The 23,510-nt window shown below is 33.1% G+C and overlaps 1 protein-coding gene across 4 annotated transcripts; it reads left to right on the forward strand.

Moving 5' to 3' along the window:
* The first annotated feature begins 14,012 nt into the window (after positions 1–14,012).
* Positions 14,013–16,985, forward strand: LOC140957692 (bZIP transcription factor TRAB1-like). 4 transcript variants are annotated; one of them, XM_073415037.1, is made up of 5 exons: positions 14,013–14,689; positions 15,378–15,724; positions 16,251–16,322; positions 16,426–16,455; positions 16,642–16,985. In XM_073415037.1, exons 1-5 carry the CDS (start codon positions 14,626–14,628, stop codon positions 16,708–16,710), a joined length of 582 nt encoding a protein of 193 aa, XP_073271138.1. In that variant the 5' UTR covers positions 14,013–14,625; the 3' UTR covers positions 16,711–16,985. The 4 variants fall into 4 exon arrangements, with proteins under 4 accessions (XP_073271138.1, XP_073271137.1, XP_073271136.1 ...); XM_073415036.1 differs by having other exon boundaries at positions 14,018–15,212; XM_073415035.1 differs by having other exon boundaries at positions 14,020–14,689; positions 14,750–15,724.
* Positions 16,986–23,510: the final 6,525 nt, after the last annotated feature.

The following is a 23,510-nucleotide window of genomic DNA, read 5'->3' on the forward strand; positions in this document are numbered from 1 at the left end:
TATATATAATGTGCATAAAAAATCGAACAGGCTGTGTACTATTGGACAATGAATTGTTAAATATCCGAGGCTTGCATCATCGTGTGGAATATGTAAACCAAAGCTCAAATTCTCGAAAATTCTTGACTTGAACACGCCGATTGATTTATATATATTAATCGGATTGTGGCATTCATAGAAAAAAGAAAAAAAAGGAAAAAGAATGATATAAATCATAAGTGGAAATATTTGTGAATAGAAATAATGACAAAAGATAGAATAAGTAAATATTGTTGTGAAAAAGTAAAAATTTACGGTAAAAAGTAAAAATCTCAAACTCTCAAAATTATCACACTACACACTTTATAATATTTTTCTCTCAACTCAATTGTGATTTTCTTCACAAATGAAAGATCTATTTATAGAAAATCTTTACAAATAATCCAAAAATAAATTACATCATTACATTCATCATCACACACAAATTTCAATATTCAACACCTAATTTTACCTAATTTTCAACATTCAAATATTCAACATTCAATATTCAATATTAAAATATTAAATTTCAACACTCCTCTTTGTGATGATGATCATAATGATTATTTTCATTACGTGTTTTTATACTGCCTTTTTAAAAACCTTACTAGGAAAAACCCATTTGGGATAAAAACCATAGTAAGGGAAAAAGAGTGCAGTCACGTAAACTCCCCCTCATGTTGACACGAACAATTCTTCACAGATTTCGTAGATTGCGCATCCCAATATTATATATATGCTTTCTGATTATTGTCGTAGGAAGTGCTTTTGTGAAGAGATCTGATGAGTTTTCACTTGATTGAATGTGACGAACATCAATACATTTATTCTTCTCAAGCTCCTTGGTGAATGCGAAGAACTTAGGATGAATATGTTTAGTTCTGTCGCTTTTTATGTATCCTTCTTTCATTTGAGCAACACATGCAGCATTATCTTCATATAGTATCATAGGCTTCTCGTCGAATGATAATTCGCATGAGATTTGGATATGTTGGATCATTGATTTTAACCACACACATTCACGGCTTGCTTCATGTAGTGCGATAATCTCGGCATGATTTGATGAAGTTGTTACAAGCGTTTGTTTCTGTGAACGCCAAGAAATTGCAGTGCCTCCACGAGTAAATACATATCCAGTTTGAGAACGTGCCTTATGTGGATCAGATAAGTATCCAGCATCGGCATAACCAATTATACTTGGATTAGCATCTTTTGAATACAAAATTCCCAAGTCTGTCGTTCCTCGTAGATAACGGAATATATGTTTAATTCCGTTCCAGTGTCTCTTTGTTGGATATGTGCTAAATCTTGCCAATAAATTTACGGCAAAAGATATATCAGGCCTTGTACAATTTGTAAGATACATAAGGGCACCGATAGCACTTAGATATGGTACTTCTGGACCAAGAATATCTTCATCATCTTCACATGGACGGAATGGATCCTTTTCTATGTTTAATGATCTAACAACCATTGGAGTACTTAAAGGATTTGATTTGTCCATATTAAAACGTTTAAGGATCTTTTCTGTATAATTTGTCTGGTGAACAAATATTCCACATTCTTTTTGTTCAATTTGTAAACCCAGACAATACTTGGTTTTTCCAAGATCCTTCATTTCAAATTCTTCTTTCAAGTATGACACAACTTCTTGAATTTCCTTATTTGTTCCAATGATGTTTAAATCATCAACATATACAGCAATAATTACGCATCCGGATGTTGTTTTCTTAATGAAAACACAAGGGCATATTGAATTATTTACATATCCCTTTTTCATCAAGTGATCACTTAGCCTATTATACCACATTCTGCCGGATTGCTTCAACCCATATAATGATCTTAGTAATTTCACAGAATAACATTCTCTGGGTTTTGAACTTTGTGCTTCAGGCATCTTAAATCCTTCAGGGATTTTCATATATATATTACTATCAAGTGATCCATATAAGTAGGCTGTAACAACATCCATAAGACGCATTTCTAAATTTTCAGATACTGCCAAGCTAATCAAATACCGAAACGTAATTGCATCCATCACAGGAGAATACGTTTCTTCATAATCAATTCCAGGCCTTTGAGAAAAACCTTGTGCAACAAGTCGAGCTTTATATCTTACTATTTCATTTTTCTCATTTCGCTTTCGAATAAAAACCCATTTGTATCCAACAGGTTTTACACCTTCAGGTGTAAGGACTATAGGTCCAAAAACATTACGTTTATTTAGCGAATCCAATTCAACCTGGATGGCATCTTTCCATTTTATCCAATCCTGCCGATTTTTACATTCACCAAAAGATTTTGGTTCATGATCTTCATTATCATTTATGATGTCGATTGCCACATTATAAGAAAATATATCATCAATTTCTTCTATATCTTTTCGGTTCCATATTTTTCCAGTATTAATATAATTGATAGAGATTTCATGATTCTCGTCAGTTTGTGGTTCTGACAAAACATTTTCATCATCATGTGTTTCTTCAGGAACATCATTCTCTATTTTGTGATCATTATGTGTTTCTTCAGGAACATCATTCTCTATTTTGTGATCATTGTGTTTCTCTATGAATTTTCTTTTTCGAGGATTTTTATCCTTGGAACCAACTGGCCTTCCACGCTTCAGGCGTTTAATGACATCATGACTATCTTCAATTTGTTTCTTCGGAATTTCAATTCGAGCAGGGGCATTTGCAGCATGTATATATGATTTAGTTACCCCTTTTGTGTCTGCAAATGCATCTGGTATTTGATTTGCTATTCTTTGCAAGTGCACAATTTGCTGTACATCTTTTTCACATTGTTTTGTTCTTGGATCCAGATGTAACAATGATGATACATACCATGTAATTTCTTTTTCGGTATGTTTCTGTTCTCCCCCTAACATTGGGAAGATTTCCTCATTAAAATGACAATCAGCAAAACGTGCTGTGAACACGTCGCCTGTCTGTGGTTCAAGATATCGAATGATCGATGGACTATCATAACCAATATAAATTCCAATCTTTCTTTGAGGTCCCATTTTCTTTCGTTGAGGTGGTGCAATAGGCACATACACCATACATCCAAAAATTCTCAGATGAGAAATGTCTGGTTCTTTACCAAATGCAAGCTGCAATGGGGAGTATTTATGATATGCACTTGGTCTGATGCGAATTAATGAAGCAGCATGTAAAATTGCATGTCCCCATATAGAAATAGGGAGCTTTGTTTTCATAATCATTGGTCTAGCAATCATTTGCAGACGTTTAATCAATGATTCAGCCAATCCATTTTGAGTATGTACATGAGCAACAGGATGCTCAACAATGATTCCCATAGACATACAATAATCATTGAAAGTCTGGGAAGTAAATTCACCAGCATTATCAAGTCTAATTTTCTTGATTGTATAATCGAGAAATTGATTCCTCAATTTTATTATTTGAGCAAGTAATCTTGCAAATACAACATTTCGAGTTGACAATAAACATACATGTGACCATCTGCTGGAGGCATCAATCAATACCATAAAGTATCTGAATGGTCCACATGGTGGATGGATTGGTCCACAAATATCACCCTGAATACGTTCAAGAAATATTGGTGATTCAGTTTGGATTTTGGCTGGTGATGGTCTTATAATAAGTTTTCCAAGAGAACATGCTTTACATTGAAACTTATTATTCTGAAAGATCTTCTGGTCTTTCAGCGGATGACCGTGTGTATTTTCTATAATTCTTCACATCATTGTTGAATCAGCATGTCCTAATCGATCATGCCAATTGGTTAATATTGAAGAATTATCAACTACCATGTTTGATTCAATGAGACTTATATGTGTATAATGCAATCCAGTAGGGAGTATTGGTAGTTTTTCAATCACATATTTCTTTCCCGATTTATATGTGATAAGACACATATATTTCTCATTCCCTTCATTCATTGTTTGAGTATCATAACTATGGGAATATATATCATTAAAACTCAACAAATTTCTTTTCGATTGTGGTGAATACAAAGCATCATTGATCAAAAACTTTGTACCATTAGGTAACAAAAATTGTGCTTTACCACATCCTTTAATCAAGTCTACAGGACCTGATATTGTATTCACCATTGTTTTTGTTGGTTTTAGTTCTAAGAAATATCTTTTATCTCGGAGGATAGTGTGCGTTGTAGCACTATCAGGTATGCAAGCTTCAGCTTGGTTCATAGCATTTTACATATTTGAACTTCAAAAAAATATGCAATGAAATAAAATTACTGACAATAAAATAATATAACACACTATAAAACATGAAAAAATAAAATATTTTACATATTTATTCCACCAGCAAATTGATCATTATCTGAGAAATCAATCAGAAAATCTCCACAGCATCAAAATGAGTTGAACCACTCAAAGGTTCACTGTGTTCAGCAAAGTTGATCTCCTTTTCTTTCTCCTTTATTGATTCTTTATAAAGTTCACAAAGGTGCTCAAGGGCTCGACAAATACGAGACCAATGTCCTGGAGTACCACATCTGAAACAAAAACTTTCAAATCTTTTTGAGTGATTCTCATTAACACTCATATTTTCTTGATGCCTTTTCGGTGGATGGTTTGGGACGCTCTTTTGAGATGAGTTATAGAAATAACTATCTCGATTATTTTCAAATCACGGCCGCGTCCACGACCACGTCCACGTCCACGTCCATGACCACGACCTCGATTTTGTCCTCGACCAAAATCTTGTCTATAACTTTGATTTTGGTTTCCAGGTTTAAATTCATTTTTTCTTACGACATTTACTTCACGAAATGCCGTTGAACCAGTGGGTCGTGCCTCATGATTTCTCATTAAAAGCTCATTATTCTTTTCCGCCACAAGGAGACATGCGATTAGTTCAGAACATCTCGAAAATCCACGCACTCTATATTGTTGTTGCATGATTTCTCATTAAAAGCTCATTATTCTTTTCCGCTACAAGGAGACATGCGATTAGTTCAGAATATCTCGAAAATCCACGCCCTCTATATTGTTGTTGTAGAGTTATATTCGATGCATGAAAAGTGGAAAATGTTTTTTTAATCATTTCCAATTCAATAATCTCATGCCCACAAAATTTCAGTTGCGAGATTATTCAATACATCGCCGAGTTGTAATAACTGACTTTCTTAAAATCTTGGAATCTCAACGTATTCCATTCATCCTTGGCGATCGGAAGTATAACTTCCCTTATATGTTCGAATCTTTCTTTTAATCCCTTCCACAAAGCCATGTGATCTTTTTCAATCAGATATTCACATTTTAATCCCTCGTCGAGATGTCGACGCAAAAAGATCATGGCTCTTGTCTTTTCTTGTGATGTGCATATGCCATTTTCTTTTATGGTCTCATTTAGACCTAATGACTCAAGATGCATTTCCACATCGAGAGTCCATGGCATATAATTTTTTCCCGTAATATCAAGAGCAATGAATTCGAGCTTTGCCAAGTTTGACATGGTGGTACTAAAAAAATTACGATGCATTTTATTAGTTAATGAATATTGCAATACAAAGTAATGGATAAACAACAAATACAAGCATTTGTAAAAATAAAGAAAACACAAGAGGAGGATATTCTCCGATAAGTACAAGATTCGTGAGTATTATAACCAAAATAATTAAAAATAACTTTGTGAAAGCCATCTTCTTTTTTTTTTAAAAATGTGATGAAGAATAATTTTAGAGAAGAAGAAAAAGTTGGAGTGATTGAATATGTTTGTGAGATCATATTTATAGGACAAAAACTAACCGTTTTGTTACCGTTTATGACCGTTGGTGTACAAGAAAATAAATGTATGTATTTGTATAATTTTATGGTAATAATATGGTGTATATAATATTAGTAATGTTTTAAATAATTATGTATATCATATNTTTGCGGTAAAAAATAAAAATCTCAAACTCTCAAAATTATCACACTACACACTTTATAATATTTTTCTCTCAACTCAATTGTGATTTTCTTCACAAATGAGAGATCTATTTATAGAAAATCTTTACAAATAATCCAAAAATAAATTACATCATTACTTTCATCATCACACACAAATTTCAATATTCAACACCTAATTTTACCTAATTTTCAACATTCAATATTCAAATATTCAATATTAAAATATTAAATTTCAACAAATATTCATATGTGATTTTTTTGAACTCGATCACTTTATTTATAGGGTAGGGAGAGTACAAATTTTTACAGATATAATATTGACGTATTTATCATGATCACAAATCTATAATCATCTATGACAAGAAATTATTTTATAACATCCCATTTAAATGATTATTTGCACAACAATCGATTCGTCCAAATCTCCATACAAGATGGATGTTTGGTGAATTCATCTTGACTCAAATGTTACCTTGTTAAAATATTGACATTAAAATTCTGTGAGAAAAATCTGAACGAAAGAAAAAAAATCCAACGTTAGATACTTTTTTTGGAATGCGTTTCCCAATATAGACTATTATATCACTTCATTGAGTTTCATATTTATTTATTTTTCCCGTTGATGACATTGCAGTATCATTGTGCACATTCATAATTTTATTTAGTGACCTACATAATTCATCATTGAACATCAAGTCACTATTTATAAAAAAAAAATTAACAATTAATATATAGTAATTTTTCAAGAGCATCAAGAAAATGATATTTATTTTTATTCTCAATTAGTTAGAGCATCGTGTTGATAACATGTTATAAACCATAAGAGAATATAGATGAATACAGAGAATGAGAAAAAAAAAAAGAAAGAATGAGTCAATATATAGAAAAAATAGAAAATTATAAATCAAATATTATCTTGCCATATTTATTACGATAACGAATCTATAATAACTATTTTTTAGAAATTTTAAAAGAAAAGCTGTAAAAATTTTAATGTGTGGATTGTAGGGCCTCGAGTCTGCTATGAAAAAAAATTGAGATTTCGTAAGAATCGCAACATAAGTATTAATTGTCGACTCTTTTCCTAAGTTATTTAATTTAAACAATAAATGAGCTGAAGATTTCTTTGTTTTTTAGTTGGGATGGGTTTCTGTCATAATTTTGGGTCATTTTAAATTTGAGATTTTGATGACAGACGAACTATAAATCACCGATATCTCGACTGGATTTTCACTATCGCGATATGACCACAAGGTATAAACAACATAAGCATGCTCAATATAATTTATAACCGGAAATAAACATTTTTTGGAAATCAAATACTAGAAGTAAATTCAGTCAACAATTTCATTTAAAAATATTGATGATCGTACTATCGAATCATTTATACTCGTTGAGAAGTATTAATCAACATATGATTTTAATGTAAGATCCATCAAGCACCATAAATTCATTAACATTTAAGTATTTAAAACAAGTGTGTTATTAAAAAAATACAACTTAGCAAGGCATAACAAACTACTTTGAGCACATTGATGAGACATTAAATCACATAGGCCTAGTCATCAATAAATTTAATGGCCAATAAATGTTAAATTACTCAGTGATTTTTTTTTTAAAAAAAATAAAATTGACAAGTTCATTCATAACTCACATGTGACAAAAGCTATTTTTTTAATAATGTAAACAATAGTAATTTGAAACTAAACTCCTACATGATTGATTTGCATATTAAAATTTATAAGTATATTTAAACATATTTCTTCCTCCTGCTTGCTCCAGCGCATACTTCTTGTTCTTCTGCGTGTTCCGCTGATAAAGTTCAGGTACTCTTTCGTTCGTCAGTGTGGTGATTTGAGCAACGTTACTGCGGGTTTGCCCGTTGTATCTTGGAAAACAGTCTTCTGGTTAAATCCTAGAAGCACATATCGGAGGGGAAAAATCTGTTTAAAGAAACTGTACTTGCTACAGGCCTCGGTTTGGTTTTATTCTTACATACAAGATACTCATATTTTCAACAGTATATTTTTTCCGTTTACTGCATCGCTTGTACGAGCTTGCTTCTGTAATTATATTATTAGCATTTTCGGTAACATTACACTGTTACCATTAATTATAATTTTTTTGGTAAAACTACAAACATTCGGTCTCACATTTAATCAAAATTAAGGTCACATGTCTGATTAATATAGATTGCAATGAGTAAAATTATTTGGACAAGAATTTTTTGAGTTTCATTATTACGAGTAACTATATATTTTGGTAAAACGGCAAAAGCTTCACCATATACACTAAATGATTATATAATTATATTATTGGTAAATATTTATAATAAAACAAAACAATCTAACGTATTTAATGAAAATGTAGGTTGAAACTGTAACGACCATGTGCTATTCTAATATTGGGCTTCTTCTAGAACATTTTTCCGTAAACAGGCTCTCTCTGGAGTCCACTCCCTTACAAGCTTTCTCACATCACAAACTAGTTTACCAAAGTATTTTTGGGATGAGGCAGTCACCAAATCCTGCTACCTAATGAACAGGTTCCCATCAAGTGCATTAAATTTCAAGAATCTTATGGAACTTTGAAAAGAAACTCCTACAGACTACTCACACTTGAGAGTATTTGGATTCTTGGCCTATGCTTACGTAAAACAAGATAAATTGGATCCGAGAGCTCTTATATGTATTTATATCGGATATCCAGAGGGCGTGAAAGGCTACAAAGTTTGAAATCTTGAGCCCACAGGACCTCAGTGCTTTAACTCAAGAGACATAAAATTTGATGAATAAAAAATGGGATACACCTATAGAAACAACTCCTTGTTATGAGAGATCAATGAATCAAATATACAAGTTGTGGTGGAGCATTCAAGAGATAATATGATATGTTAGAATCAAGTGTTTACCACTAGGTCAAAAGTTATAGCTGTTAGCTAAGGCACAATTTTATTTCCTTATATTTGTTGCAGCGTAGCGTGCATCTACTTGGTTGCTAATGGGTCGGGCTATTAGGCCCATGAATCCGGGGAGGTACGTGTCTATCTACTGGTGCTGTTTTATATCCCTTATAGATCAGTCTTATCCTTTTTCTACCGTCGGTCCTGTTCCCAGCAGAGACAATACTACCCATTAAGATCTGATGTCATTCTTTTATGGCCCACTTAGCCAACTAGATCAAGTGACGCAACGTCAGCAGCTTGATGCATGAGAACTTTCAAAGAGGTCACTTATCTCAGTACTACTCTTACTCATGCATGCCTAACCCAACATGATACTAGGAGTTGGTGAATGTCATGAAGATGATAATGATCAAAGTGACATAGACCAAGAAATACAACCAGAAAGAGAAATCAGTGGTTACATGCTTGCTAGAGATAGAGCAAAAAGAGAAATAAGACCACCATACAGATTTTCACAAGCTAATTTAGCCTTCTATGCACTCAAAATAGTAAGACAAGTGGAGTTCTATAACCAACTTCATATAAGGAATCCATAAAGAGCAAGGACAAATACAAATGGATTGAGGCAATGAATGAAGATATTAGTTCACTAAATAAGAACAATACCTGGTTAGCTAGTAAATAAGGCAAAAGGACAAAGAATAGTGGGACCCAAATGGATCTTTAAGGTAAAAGAAGAATTTTTTTACTGATGTACCAACGAGGTTTAAGGCTAAGCTTGTAGCAAATAGGATATCGGTATGGAGATTAAGAGGGACATGAGATCAAATAGGTTTTTATTAAGTCGAGGTTCTTACATCAAGAAAGTGATGCAAAGATTTAACATGCATAAGTCCAAGGAAGTGTCAACACCACTTGGACAACACTTCAAACTTTCATGTGATCAATCACCTCCAAGTGATGAGATGGAAGTTATGAAACATATCACATACTCTAGTTGTGTAGGCAATGTGATGTATGGCACGATGTGCAGCTGCCCAAGTCTAGCTTATGTTATATGTGCAGCATCAAGCTTTATGGAAAATCCAGGAAAAAAAATTACATTGGGAAGCACTTAAATGGATCTTAAAATACTTGAAGAGATCGTCTGGTTTGGGATTATGGTTTGAAAAAGAGGATATAATTCAAACATTCAAAGTATTCGTGGATTCAGACTATGCTGAAAACTTAAATACGAGGAAATCATTAACCGATTTTATCTTCACTCACTTTTGTTGGTGTAAAGTTTTCTCGCACTCAAGACGCACTGAAATTTTAAAATTTTAAGTTTTGACAATCAAAACATTCTTGGGTGTCATATCATTCTAATTCCATTCATAAGTACGTTTAGATTATTTACCTTTAGTGATTTACGCTCGTCTCCAACTATTGAGTGTTTAGACGATAATAACTATTCTTATATTTCCATACGAACAATCATCTGGATATAAACTGTTTTAAATCGTCTAATCAGGTCCACGATTAAATATTGAATTCTTCATTTAGATTGCACAATGATTGTGCGTTGATAATTTATCGCCAGAAGGCGGAAGAATCCAAAAGCAGTGCAAAGAGGCAGTGGCAACACACAACGGTGGAAGTGGTGGTCTGCCGAGAGTAACTTTCACAAGTGGTGGTCGATGTTTTCTTGGTGTGAGAGAGATATATAAAAGAGAATATAATCTTGATTGTGTTGTGTGTTATCAACTCTTGATCACATTTTTTTAATTTTCTCAATGGTTGAATCTTAATCCTACAAAATTCTCAAGTATATTTTTACCCTTGTCAAAATTCTAATTTGTAATATTTTCAATTTTTGTATAATAGATGATATAATTAAATATTTATTATTTAATTAATTAATTCTAGATATTTCTATAATATTCTTTGAGTGTTTTTTCTTCAAAAAAATATATTCTTTGGGTATCTTGACATGATGAAATCTATTAATCAACATTTCATTATATTATTATTCCATGTTTATTTATTAACATTTTAGGATTTTGTATGCATCATAACTCCAATTTATGATCAGACATTCGATGACGGTACGATATTCGATATTATGGTGAAAAACGAAAATTTCGAATGTCAGAATTTTTCACTGATTCATTTTTGTCAGTTTTCTATTTTGGAACTCCTTAACTAAATTAGACAGTTGTACTATGCTCACTAAATTAACAGTCAAACTAACTTACACAGCTTTCAAATAAGGAATCAACTTATAAACTTCTTTATAAAAATATGTTTGATCTCCATCAAACTTAATTATCAAATTCAACTTTTTGAATTCGACTATCTCAATAGGAACATAAAATTCAATATTCGTGTGATCTTAGACAGTAAACAGTTTTTGGAAGTTGTCCAGATCTGATCCATGACCGATTTTTATCCAACTGGTCGATCCAATCCAATTATGAAAACACTGATTATAGATTTAAAATATCTAGCATCGATCAAATACATCAATTCAAATACAATCTAATTGTATTTATGACTTGATGCTCGCATACTTTTTGAATAAATAGAAATAAAAGAACAAACTTATTTGATTAGGTATTCAATTTATATATTCAAAAAAATTCATAATAAATTTATAAAATTATTATTTTAATATATTTCAAATTTCTTCATCAAACAATTCGATCTTACATGTGGAAAAAAAACTCAAGTGTCATAGTTTTTCAGAAACCCATAAGTAAAAATTAATATCTTTTTGTCTTCGCCAGAATTTGCAATCGATCATATCCGCCGCAACCTAAAATTTATGCAGCATGCTCTTAATATTTATAGCCTAAGAAGATTATATGTTCCTCATTTTATACCTAACCCTAAATATTACACTTCCGAATAGGGTGTGGGGATCATATATATATAATTAATTAACTTCCCCAAACCTCATGAATGACAATTCATTCGAGTTCTAGCGCCATTGAAACTTTCCTTTCTTGTCAAATTCCAGAATTACTTATGCACTTTAATGATCAATACAACACTATTTGTAAATAAGCACACCAACCTAGCTATAAGTTTATTGAAATAATTTTTTGGTCTCTTAATGAGTTTTTTTTCTATCAAATTTTAAAAATAATTATACATACATACATATATAATCGACTGACTTGCGAAGAACAACGACGACATTAACTGGTCGTTGCTATTCAAAGTTCCGATATAACTAAATTAATTTTTAACGACATAATATATATAAGATAATTTTAATAGTTAACTTCGAATATTATTTAATGATTCATTTTCATTCAAAACAGCATATTCCATCGAATAACATATTAATCGTGGATGATTGTGTTCTATGCTTTTTTTTTTCCTTTAAATTAAAACATTTTATTTTTAAGTTCTAAAAAAGATTAAGGCTGAAAAATTATGTGAGTTCTTTTTCATGTTAAAGCCAGAACTATTCCATTACCGGTGACTCATTAATTTTGACATAAAATTATATGATACGAAAATATAATATAACTACGAAACAATTTGATTTTTCTAAATTAATTAATATACTTATATTGTGTTTGGATTATTAATTAATATACTTATATTGTGTTTGGATTGATGGATTTCAAATTTTTTTTAGAGAAGTAAGATCATAAATTTCAAATTCACCCTCATATTTTTATATTGTATTTTATGTTAATTATGATGGATTTCAAGTTCACTCGACTATGATGTCATTTGAAATAAATTCTATTTTGTACTAATCATGTGTAAAAAAGTAAATGTTTTTAAATCATTCTCCTCCAACGCAACCTTAGACTATTTAAAAAATATTTTTATACTCATATAAGAGTAGGTCTCTTGTGAGATGGTCTCACGAATCTTTATCTGTGAGATGGGTCAATCCTACCGATATTCACAATAAAAAGTAATACTCTTAACATAAAAAGTAATACTTTTTCATGGATGACCCAAATAAGATATCCGTCTCACAAAATACGACATTTGAAACCATCTCACAAGAGCTTTTGTGCTCATATAATTACTAATTAATATTTATGGATTTTTCAGAGTATCATTTTTTTCATAAAAGGGTAAAATAATCAAATTAGTTACATAAGTTAGCATATTTTGGGTTTTGATTCTCCAGTAATCAAAGCTAGATCTTATTGTAGTAACTTTAAACTTTTAAGTTTTTATACCTATCTTGTCGGAGAGTTCACAATTCCAAATAATATTGACCCAACACAGATTGGATATGTTAGTGTATTTTTTTTAAAAAAAAATTAAACTTATTTTGCAAGAGTGTTCACTAACGTAGAAAATTGTTGAAATAATATTAGATATTGTTACATGACAGTTGACACCAAATAATACTTACATGATACATATTGATCAAATCTTAGTTGAGTAACTTCGTATTTTCTTAGTTTCTGAACTTATTTTGTTGGACTGATCATGCGATGTCGAAAAATAATAACATAACATGAAATATTGCTGCCACATAATGCTGACATGCATGGCACAAACTCTCGAGGGAATTAAGACTATAAACAAAAAAACATAACTTAAAATGAATAAATTTGTTATTTTTATCTTTTATAAATATCTGAATTTTTTTTTATCTTATGCCAAAGTAAATGTACATTTTATGTTACTTACATGTACATCTTTTGAAAATGTTATTTTCGAGACGACCAAGAATTTGGAAGCAATTAATTACTTCGATTCAGATTATCTTCTCGTATTGATTCATGCAAACTAAACTCCAGGACAAACTTTGATTGATAAACAGCACATTTTTACCTGCTACTTCCGATGGTTGATTTTGAATCTTATTTCACACTACATGGATCAAGAGAGTAATTTTTGGATTTGTACATAATTGTGGATTCGATTTTTGGTTATTGAATATATGTTGTGAGATCCTAAAATGTATGTGCAAAATTTGGACAAAAAAATTCGGAAAATGAAGCATAAAATCAATGCTCAAAGGAGCAGGAGATACTTGTCAACTCCAGTGATCCTAGCTCGAATCGGTGCGAATCACGATCTCTGCGTACCTTCCCTCTTTCTATATTAGGATTACAGTTTCTGCTGGATTAAATTTAGATTCTTCCTGTTTTTCGAGTGATCTCCGCAATTTTTAGAATGTTTTTGGTGTTATTTTATTCAATTTATTTATATTTGTACAACTCGTTGAAGAAGAGTGAAGTAATTTGGATGTGAAAACTTGCTGGGTCTTCTTTTCTCTGAATGTTATTCGTCGATGCTCGAAAGTTGGGTACGTTGAGGTTTTGGGTTTAGGGAATCAAAGCTAATGAATGCGCTCGTGTGGTCTTTGGGAAGGGGAAATTGACTCTTGTGCCCTCGCCTGTCTCTTTTGAACTCATCAGGTGGTATCAATTCTTTAAAGCTAAGTGGTTGGTTGTCCGTGACCTGTATTATTTGTATGACGAAATTTAATCTGTTTTGGGTTTTATAATCCCTTCTTCCTCTTCCTTCCGTTGGTTTGCATACCTGTTTTCTTGTTTTCTTAAGTACTCGTGAATGGGGTTCCTCTTCTGTCACAGCAAAAAGTGTTTTTGATAGGAGTATTTGGTTCAATGTGCCACAAGATAGATGTTTTCTTTATCGTTTGTGCGGCTGGTTCTTCTTAAAAATTTCGTTGAATCACAAAGAAAGAACTACCTTATGCATCGATAGGGTAGAAAGATATTGCATTAATTGATGATTCACTAAGGTTGTTGAAAGGCTGATGTAATGAACTTGCCAGCTAGAGGACCGTCTTTGCAGTCTTGCAATAATGGGGACGTACCTGAACTTCAAGTACTTCTGGGATACTGCAAATTCAGGAGGGAAGCCTACCGGTAATTATCTGTTTGGTTGATAGTTCTCAATATGTTGTTTTGACTTTTGATGAGTTTCAGATTAGTTTGAGCGAACCTAGAAAGGATTGTGGATCTGTTAACATGGAGGACCTTTTTAAGAGCATTTGGACACCTGAAGAAAGCCAGGCTCTGGCAACTTCTACTGGTGGAGGAGATGAAAGTGTGCAGTTTGGAAATTTGCAACGTCAGGCTTCTTTAATATTGTTAAGGACACCCAGCCAAAAAACCGTTGATGAAGCGTGGAGGGATGTCCTCAATGAAGCTATTGGTGTGAAAGATGGATGTGATAGCGGAGGTTCAAAATTACAGCCGAGGGCGCCTACTTTAGGTAAGATCACATTGGAAGAATTTTTAGCTAGAACATCGGTGGCAAAAGAAGATACACGACCATCTGGAATATCAAACGGCAATGAAATATATGGTAGTTTACCTCCTTCAAGTGGTAACTATGCTGCTTCAAACTCAGGATTTCAACAAGCATCTCAGAACAATGGTGTCTTGGGTAATCACATTGCTTCACGTAACAACATGTTTCATAGTTCGACTAACTTGAGGATCAATATGAGCGTTGTGAGGCCGTCCGCGCAACCACCTCAGCTCCCACAACCACAAGTACGACCACCATTTCTAAAGCAAACTAACATGGCCTTTTCTTCTTTATTACAAGTTGGAAGCTATGCGCAGCTATATAGCCCAGGAGCAAAGGGATTGGCTGTAGGAATGACAAAGCCGGTCAACAGCAATAGAGATCAAGGTGGAACAACAAGGATTATTGACAGACTACACTACGGTTCAGCAGTTGTGAGGAGTGCTCCGCCTCCTAGGAATAATCTGAGGTCAGAAGCTCCTGTAAAGAGTAAGAAAGACCCACCAACACTGTCCCCTACACTTTATAATTTTGGTGAAGACGGAGAAAAGAAATCATCAAGTTCTTTGGAGAACGTAATGGAGAGAAGGCAGATGAGAATGATTAAAAACAGGGAGTCTGCTTCAAGGTCACGAGCTAGAAAGCAGGTGACCATTCTTTGGTTATAGAAGCAGCTATATTTGCCCCTGGTTTACATGTTAATCAGAGTTTCTACGTGAGATAGATAGAATACGGCTATTTTTCGTTTGAGTAAAGGATATATTTCGGGTGAACAGATTTATCACTTGATTTTGCCACCTCTTACTCATATATATCGTGCATCAATAATATGAGAACGGCCCGATGTTGATTTCTACTCAATCGACATGCTTTAGTTTTCCTATCTGAAACTTATTTTTTATTGTATGGATAGGATTTTTTTATCAAGATCTTTGTGCTGGGAATTACCTGTAACACTCAGTTCTGTTTCAAGCATAAGCACCACATGTTTGTAACGAAACAATGAATTGAGTTATTCATTTGAAGTAATATGTAAGTGGTTGAATTTCAAATTTCAGAATATGTTATAATTCAGTATATTAGTTACTTTTTTTTACATTTTATAGTTGTTTACTATCACACATATCGTTATTAATAGTTCTATTTATATATGTGGTGACTCGGAAAATGCAGGCCTATACGCTGGAATTGGAATCAGAAGTGGCAAAACTCCGAGAAATGAACAGAGAGCTGCAGAAAAAACAGGTACATCTATTTTGACATTCAAACCATACATTAGGGAGATAATTATGGACTCTCGTGATTTTGATTTGACAAAAAAAAAAAACACATCTCCGTGATGTTGCAGGAAGAATTCGAGGAGATGTTGAAAAATCAGGTACTCAGATTCTTTATTGATTTTTTGTTTCCTGCGTTGTTAATCAATGCTGTATGCCCATAAGATAAAGTAATTAAAGTTGTTTACAAACTACTGTCACCGCGGTGTCACCGGCACAAGGATTCTGCTTTTGTGTGGATCACATTCTCTTCTTTGCTGTAAATATTCTGTTTCATCTGTTGGCAGATGTTGGAATCGACACCCTGGGGAGGTAAAAGACGATGCTTGAGACGCACACTGACAGGACCTTGGTAAAAGACTAAGAGATAATCTTGAACCGTCGTTAGTCGAGTATTTGGCATTGTGTATTAGCGAATGCTGGACTTCACAGTTCATCTGCTGTGTAATTAAGCCTTGAAGTACAACAGAGAAGTTTGGTAAAATTATAGAACTGGTTGGCATTGTGTATTGAAGATGTGTTTTCCCGTAATTAGTGAATGCTGGGCTTCATTGTTCATCTGCGGTGTAACTAAGCATTGTAGTACAATGGAGAAGTTTGGTAAAATTATAGAACTGGAAACTGTTTAAAATCTTTTTGGCTTATTAGTGTTGTAGCAACTTGTTAAAAGCAGTTGTGGACTTGCTGTTTGTTCTTTTTGGGTTGTTCAGTTGTGACTTCTTTCTTTCACGCACTTGAGACGCTTGGTAGCATAAGCTGACCTGAGAAATCTATGGCCAGGAGCACGGTTGCCATCGTGGCTGTGGTCGAGAATGTTAGGCCGCTACCATCATAAAGTTCCAGTTGTAGATGGTGAAGTACCGTAACGGCATGTTCTGAACGGACATTGTCCAGTTTTTTTTATCGGTTCATCACTTGACTAATTGGCTCCAAATGTGGTCTTTGCTACTTATTTTTAAGCATATGTAAATGTGCTTGAATAATTACTGTTAGGTTGTAAAATATACATGTGGATTTGTGTGTGGTTTAATGTTATTGTTTCAATTTTATTCTTTTGTCCAATTATTGGTTGAAAAGGTGTCTAGGGTGGCTTGACATGTAGCAATTGTTTAAGTGCCCTTTATTATTCAGTTTATCTTCTAATTAAATTCTTGCGTGTATCGGCTTGATAAATTTGGAACCACATTTTTACAAGCCAGTAGGTTTGGCCATCTGAGACCCGAATTCCTCCAACGATTTTGTTGTTAACTTTTGAAGAACTGAAATTATTTTATAATTAATTACTCAGATTTATTATTCAAATATTATTTTTTTTTTGTTTTTAACATTTATGGTTTTAGAATTTTATTTTTTAAAATATGGGCAGCACATATTTTTTGTGTTCTTATTATCACACCTTGTTAGGCCCAAAGTGTGAGCCCAATTAAAATTGAAAGTCCATTAGATTAGCGTCCATGAACTCTGGAGTGTTGAACGGTTTAAAAGACTGATGTGTGCATGACCAGAGAAGCAGACTCACAATCCATGATCGATTGTGGTGGAATGTGGCCAATCCGTTCATAAGAATTGAACAAAAAGAGGACAAAAGTCATCAGAAAGCCTCTCGACTACTTCATCAACAATCAACTCAAAATTATAGCAAAAAAGCTCTTTGCAAATTTCATGAATTTTAGCCTAATCATGTCGCATATTTCCAGTAGATTTTCTTTTGTTTCCTTAAAATTTTAGCCTATTCATCTAGTTTTTCCAATTCCAATTGTAAAAACTTTATTTTGATTCATAATATATAGATGTTTTTCATGAATTTCTTTTGCAAATTTCATCAGACTATTTGTTTAAATTCTTAGCTTTGCGGCTTGCCGAAAGAGTTAGAACTAACAATCGAATCGGGATTCACAACGCTTGATCGTAGGATTCTGGCACGATTTTGTGCCTGACACGCATACAATATTTTTGTGCAAACAGATTTAGGCACACCTAGTCAGACCAAGATGTCTTCAAAGCTTACTGAGACTCATGAAAGAATCATCAATCACGTGGGAAGGAACATGCTGCCAAAGAAGAGAGGAAACACCGAGAATAACGAAAGTATGTTTCAAAGTCTAAGTAGGTTTATGAACCATTGGAAAGAAATGCACTCGGTGGATATTTGGAATGCATGACATATGATTTATGAGTTTTCAGATTCATATAACGAACTTTCACAAAATAAAATATGGATTTCTCAGAAATTTCTACCAATAAAATATTGAAGGAATTAGATTATGAATACTATTAGGGGAGATCACTTCATCAACTAAATGCACGAATAAATTCTTAGTAATATGGAGAATATGCTAATCATAATTTTTTCATGTTTATATGGTTGTGTTTTTGGAGATGAAATACAGATTTACAACCAATCACAAGTTTTGTGTTGGACCTCAAGGTTTTTTTTAGAGAGGAAAGGAGACAAAATTTATTTGAAAGGTACAACAGAAGGATGCAGTCACATGAATGGAATGCATTGTTTGATACCAGAGAATACGTGATTTCTGATTTTTTTAGATCCATATGATTATGTTTTAAAAGAATTAAGATGGGTTTCATGTGACGAGCAAAGATTTGAAAAACAAGAAGGATATGATGAGGGATTCTTTCATAATATAGTGGAATATAAAAAAGAACACCCCAAAGAAATTTATGAGAAACCCTCAATTCCTCATGTAACTTCAAACTTGGATTATGAGGAAGAAAATTTGGATTTTATTAAGTCAAGTGTCATATGACATTTAGAAGAAGCCATGAGTTGTATGACAGAAAATGTGAGCAAGATCATGTTGACCATGATGAGTGAATTGGAAGAAGACGTAGAATATCAGTAGAATTCTAGCAAAGAGGAGGAAGGCAAGAATAGTGTCCAAACAAAAAATGATGAGTTAAAAAATCATTAGGGAATTATCATAATTTCTTTATAAAATCATTTCTAGGAGACACAAATGTGGAAGAGAATATCCACTACTTAGGCGATGAAAATCACAATAATATGGAGTATTTTTCCCAAAAATATGGTATAACAGTAGAGTTGTCATTTTCCAAGACTGTATTGAAAAATATGGATGGTTCGGGGAGGAAAATAAGAGAACATGATATGTTCATTAATCAAGGAAAGAGAGAAAAATTGAAGAATAATATGAAGAAAGTGAAGAAAAAGTATTGAATTTCCAAAGAAATGATATTTACTGTAAAACACTTGTGCCTAATGGCGAAGAACAAGAATTACCTCCAGGAAGTCATAAATAAGTATTGAGTACCAAGGACTATGATGTTTAAGACAAGGGGTATGATTTACAAGTATTATAATGGAGGATTACACCTTATGAAAGTGAGGATCACATATATCAGTATATGCTCGTGGATCCATGGCCTTTGGGCAAGAGAACCGATCATATGTGCAAGGATCACTCAATTGTGTTCGAGTATCACATAATCTCAGGCCAAGAATTGAATTTTCAGGAGAATGTTCACCAATGCAGAAGTTGAGGGATCATTGGTCCTCTCAGTAAAGGAATCACAAGAGAGTCAATCCTCATATTAAAGGGATATCCTCCACAGTTCCAAAGTTTGTATTGAAACCCAAAACAAGGAAAGTTGATGAGTGGCAAGTTATATGACACAAGAAACTCCATTGTCATTTAACCATTACACAAAACAGAGGATGTTGAGGGAGAAGGCCACTAAAAGAATATTCCAGGCAGTAGCACCACAAAAACCCAAGTCTAAATTTGGCAGAAGGGCTATTGAACACAATGAGGATGACTACTAAGATCTGTCGTCCGAGGACAAGATTCCTGGAGTCAAAAGAGCAAGTTTTAAGATAAGGGTGAACAAATTACAGCAAACCATAGTAGAAATCTCCGAGCACAATCATTCAATGAATATAAAGGAAAAAGGTCTGTGAATGTGAATTCCACTTATTTGAGAACTTCAATAAATGAAAAAGGACGATCAAATGTGAGCAGAAATATGTAGACCCAAAAAATGCGAAGCATTGAGTATCCCGCGATATGATATTCAAAGCCAAATACTTAAATGATGAATGTTTCAATATGCATGATCATCATTACAGTAGGGGGAATGCATTTGAAATATGGGGTAATATAAGCTATAATAAGGAATCCATGGACAAAAGGCCGGTGAACAAGTACTTTGGAGGAACATCGTCTTTTAGGTCGAGGAAGGATATAGAGATGAAGGACCATTGCTCTCTTAAAACAACTACTTGGAAAAGATCACTTACAAATATGATGAAAATGATGAAAAAATATTGAATTCCCAAAGAAATAATATTGAGTTAGAAGAATCATTTTCAAAGTGGAAAATGAAGAATTCCCTCAAGAAATGCACAAAAAATGTTGTGTGCCTAGAGATAAGATTTTGTGTTGAAGGATATACAGAGGGAGTTCAAGCATAGATAATCATTTTTATGAGAGGATGAGTGCAGTATATGGAAAGGAAAATTTAATATATGATGAGAGATTCTTGGTCTCAAAGATAAGAAAACAACAATAGATCGAATCATCATCCTTCAAAGGTCAAATGAATCAGCTTAGGTCGAAGATTGAAGCTCAACATGGAAGATCTCCGTGACACAGGTTGGGGAATCCAGAGACATCCTCAAGTCAGTACTCAAAGGATTACAATCCTTATATTGAAATGATCAATTCGAGGATCATGGAATTCGTTCTTCCTCCTAATCAATGAAGACAAAAGTGTGTCAGGTGATAAACTTCCATAAATTTCCACTTCCACCTACTAAAATTCAATTTTTGTAGAAGATAGAAAAATTAGAGGGAATGACCAAGTTTTCTAATAAGTTATTGGGCGGAAGGATGAGGATGATGAACTAGCACTTGAAGAAAAAGTTCATGAAGTAGAATACGGTTTCCAGTATATTGTTGTAGACAAAAGTTGATCCATCAAAGCTACAAGTTAATTGTAAGTGAAATGGTTTTTAATCCAAGGCTTGAAGTTACTATAAAATTGGTTATTTAGGCACTTTCATGATTCAAGAAAACGTGACCAAATTATGGCCTTAAATAAGCGAGTTTGTGCTTTGTAATTGTGTTTAGTTGATTGGCAAATAATTGGTATGATGATTAGAGGCGGCCCTGGGGTGTCAATATGGGGCCACCGCACAGGGCCTCCAGCTGGATAGGGCCCCAATTAAAATGGGGTTAGGGTATCTTGAGTTAGATATTTGGGCTTTGGATTTTACTTCAAATTTTCTAAAATTTAATAGTGAGTAGTGTGCTTATCAATCAGACACTTCAAATTTTCATGTTGACCCTTACATCTAAAAAGAACCACCAAAATAGAGACTATCGCATGCACATCTGACAGATTTTGGAGGAGGGGTTTCTGATTTAGTGTTGTCTGGTTATATTTGATAGTGTTCTTCTTTTCAGTTTAAGTGTTTCCTTCAGTAACCTTCGGTAAAACTTTGAACAGGTAAGATTTTTTGTCATCTTGAGTTTTATTTTTCTTTTCATTTCACAATATTTGTTTATCTTTTGTTGTTATTTTCTTTGGAATGTCGTTTTTTTTTCATGTTTTACATGATGATGACGATTAGCTATGATTTCGATTGGGTGTGAGTTTTTGGAAAAACTTGATTATGAATTATTGATTGATGAATTTGCTGATAAAAATGCAAAAAGATCGGTTTTTCACCGTTAATCGAAATAGAATATATTTTCTTTTTTATATGATGTAACAATAATTATTATTAACAATGCGGAATATAATGTTTTTTTATTATAGATATTAGTTTATGTAATCAAATAATGAAATTATTTTTATATCATTGATTTTAGTATTAGTTTTATATAAATACAAAGGGCCTTTTATTGTTGCACCGGACCCTTCAAAGTCTAAGACCGGCCCTGATGATGATGGTCTGAAGCTGAATTTGCAAATTGATTGAAATATTTTAGTGATCACATGTGATAATATGCCAGAGAATTGATTATTTATATGTGATTGATGATGGTTAAAAGGAGATTGGTACATTGGTTGTGAGATATATTGTATAAAACATCTCATTTGGTTGTGTTGAAAAAAATTCGGCAGAGTTTTCCCTGTAAATACAACATGTCAAAAATACAACAAGTCCAAATATAACTCATGCAATAGATGTAATGACAGTAACATATATTTCCAAAAACCAAGTTTGGCTTCCAAACCACTTTAGCAAGTCTACAAATTAGAAAGACACTAGACAAACCATGACAAGCTGGTAAAATAAAATACAACTACTATTCCTAATCTATGTTTTATTTTCTCTCAAGGTGTATGGCAATTCATATGTATATGCTCAGCTGCTTGCAAATATATTCGTCCAAACATGATAATTTTCTTTTGGATTGACCAAGGACACTCCCATGAGACAAGAATTTTCATTTTCAGTGGTATTTAAGGTACTTTTTGCACTGACCTTTGTGGTTCTCAAATCCTAACCTTTCTCCAACTATATGCAAAATAAATGAGAACAACGTAAAAAATAGTTTGAGTTGTGATCAACCAAGTTATGAATGGTCAAATGGTAGCACAACATACGAAGTCAAAGAGGGCATTCACTGAGAGGAAGGTTTGTGAAGAATTTACCAAGGACGCAAGCAAAACAGACCATCCAAATTATTTACTTTGGCCTAAAATAGGTTGTGGGGTGGTGGTGTGAATAACCTTGAGGCAAAAATACACCAAGCATTTGAAGTTAATTCTAAAAAAACTTTTGCAAATATTTTGGTGTATTGGATGTAAGTGTACACATGAGCAAGTGATAAATACGAAGAAAGTGCATGATGAAACATCAAGAAAAGCCCTCAACACATATTTTGAAAGGAAAACATCTCAAATTCAAGCTGAAAGAAAACACACTAGCTTGAATATTTGACCACGACATCGAACACCTCAAATGAGTCAAAGTGGAAGAAAAATCCAAAAAAATGAAGTCAAACAAAAACTTAAGCTCTTGGGATTCAAGTTTCAAAGCTATTGAATCGACCAAGTTCTAAGATGAACCACAATGAAAAAACTGAACACACAAACCACATTCACACCAAATCAAACACATTAAGTGCATGAAAATTAATGGAGGAAAATTTAAAGCATTGGT

This window comes from Primulina huaijiensis, chromosome 14, assembly GCF_012295235.1.
Source record: "Primulina huaijiensis isolate GDHJ02 chromosome 14, ASM1229523v2, whole genome shotgun sequence".
In the NCBI taxonomy this organism is placed as follows: Eukaryota; Viridiplantae; Streptophyta; class Magnoliopsida; order Lamiales; family Gesneriaceae; genus Primulina; species Primulina huaijiensis.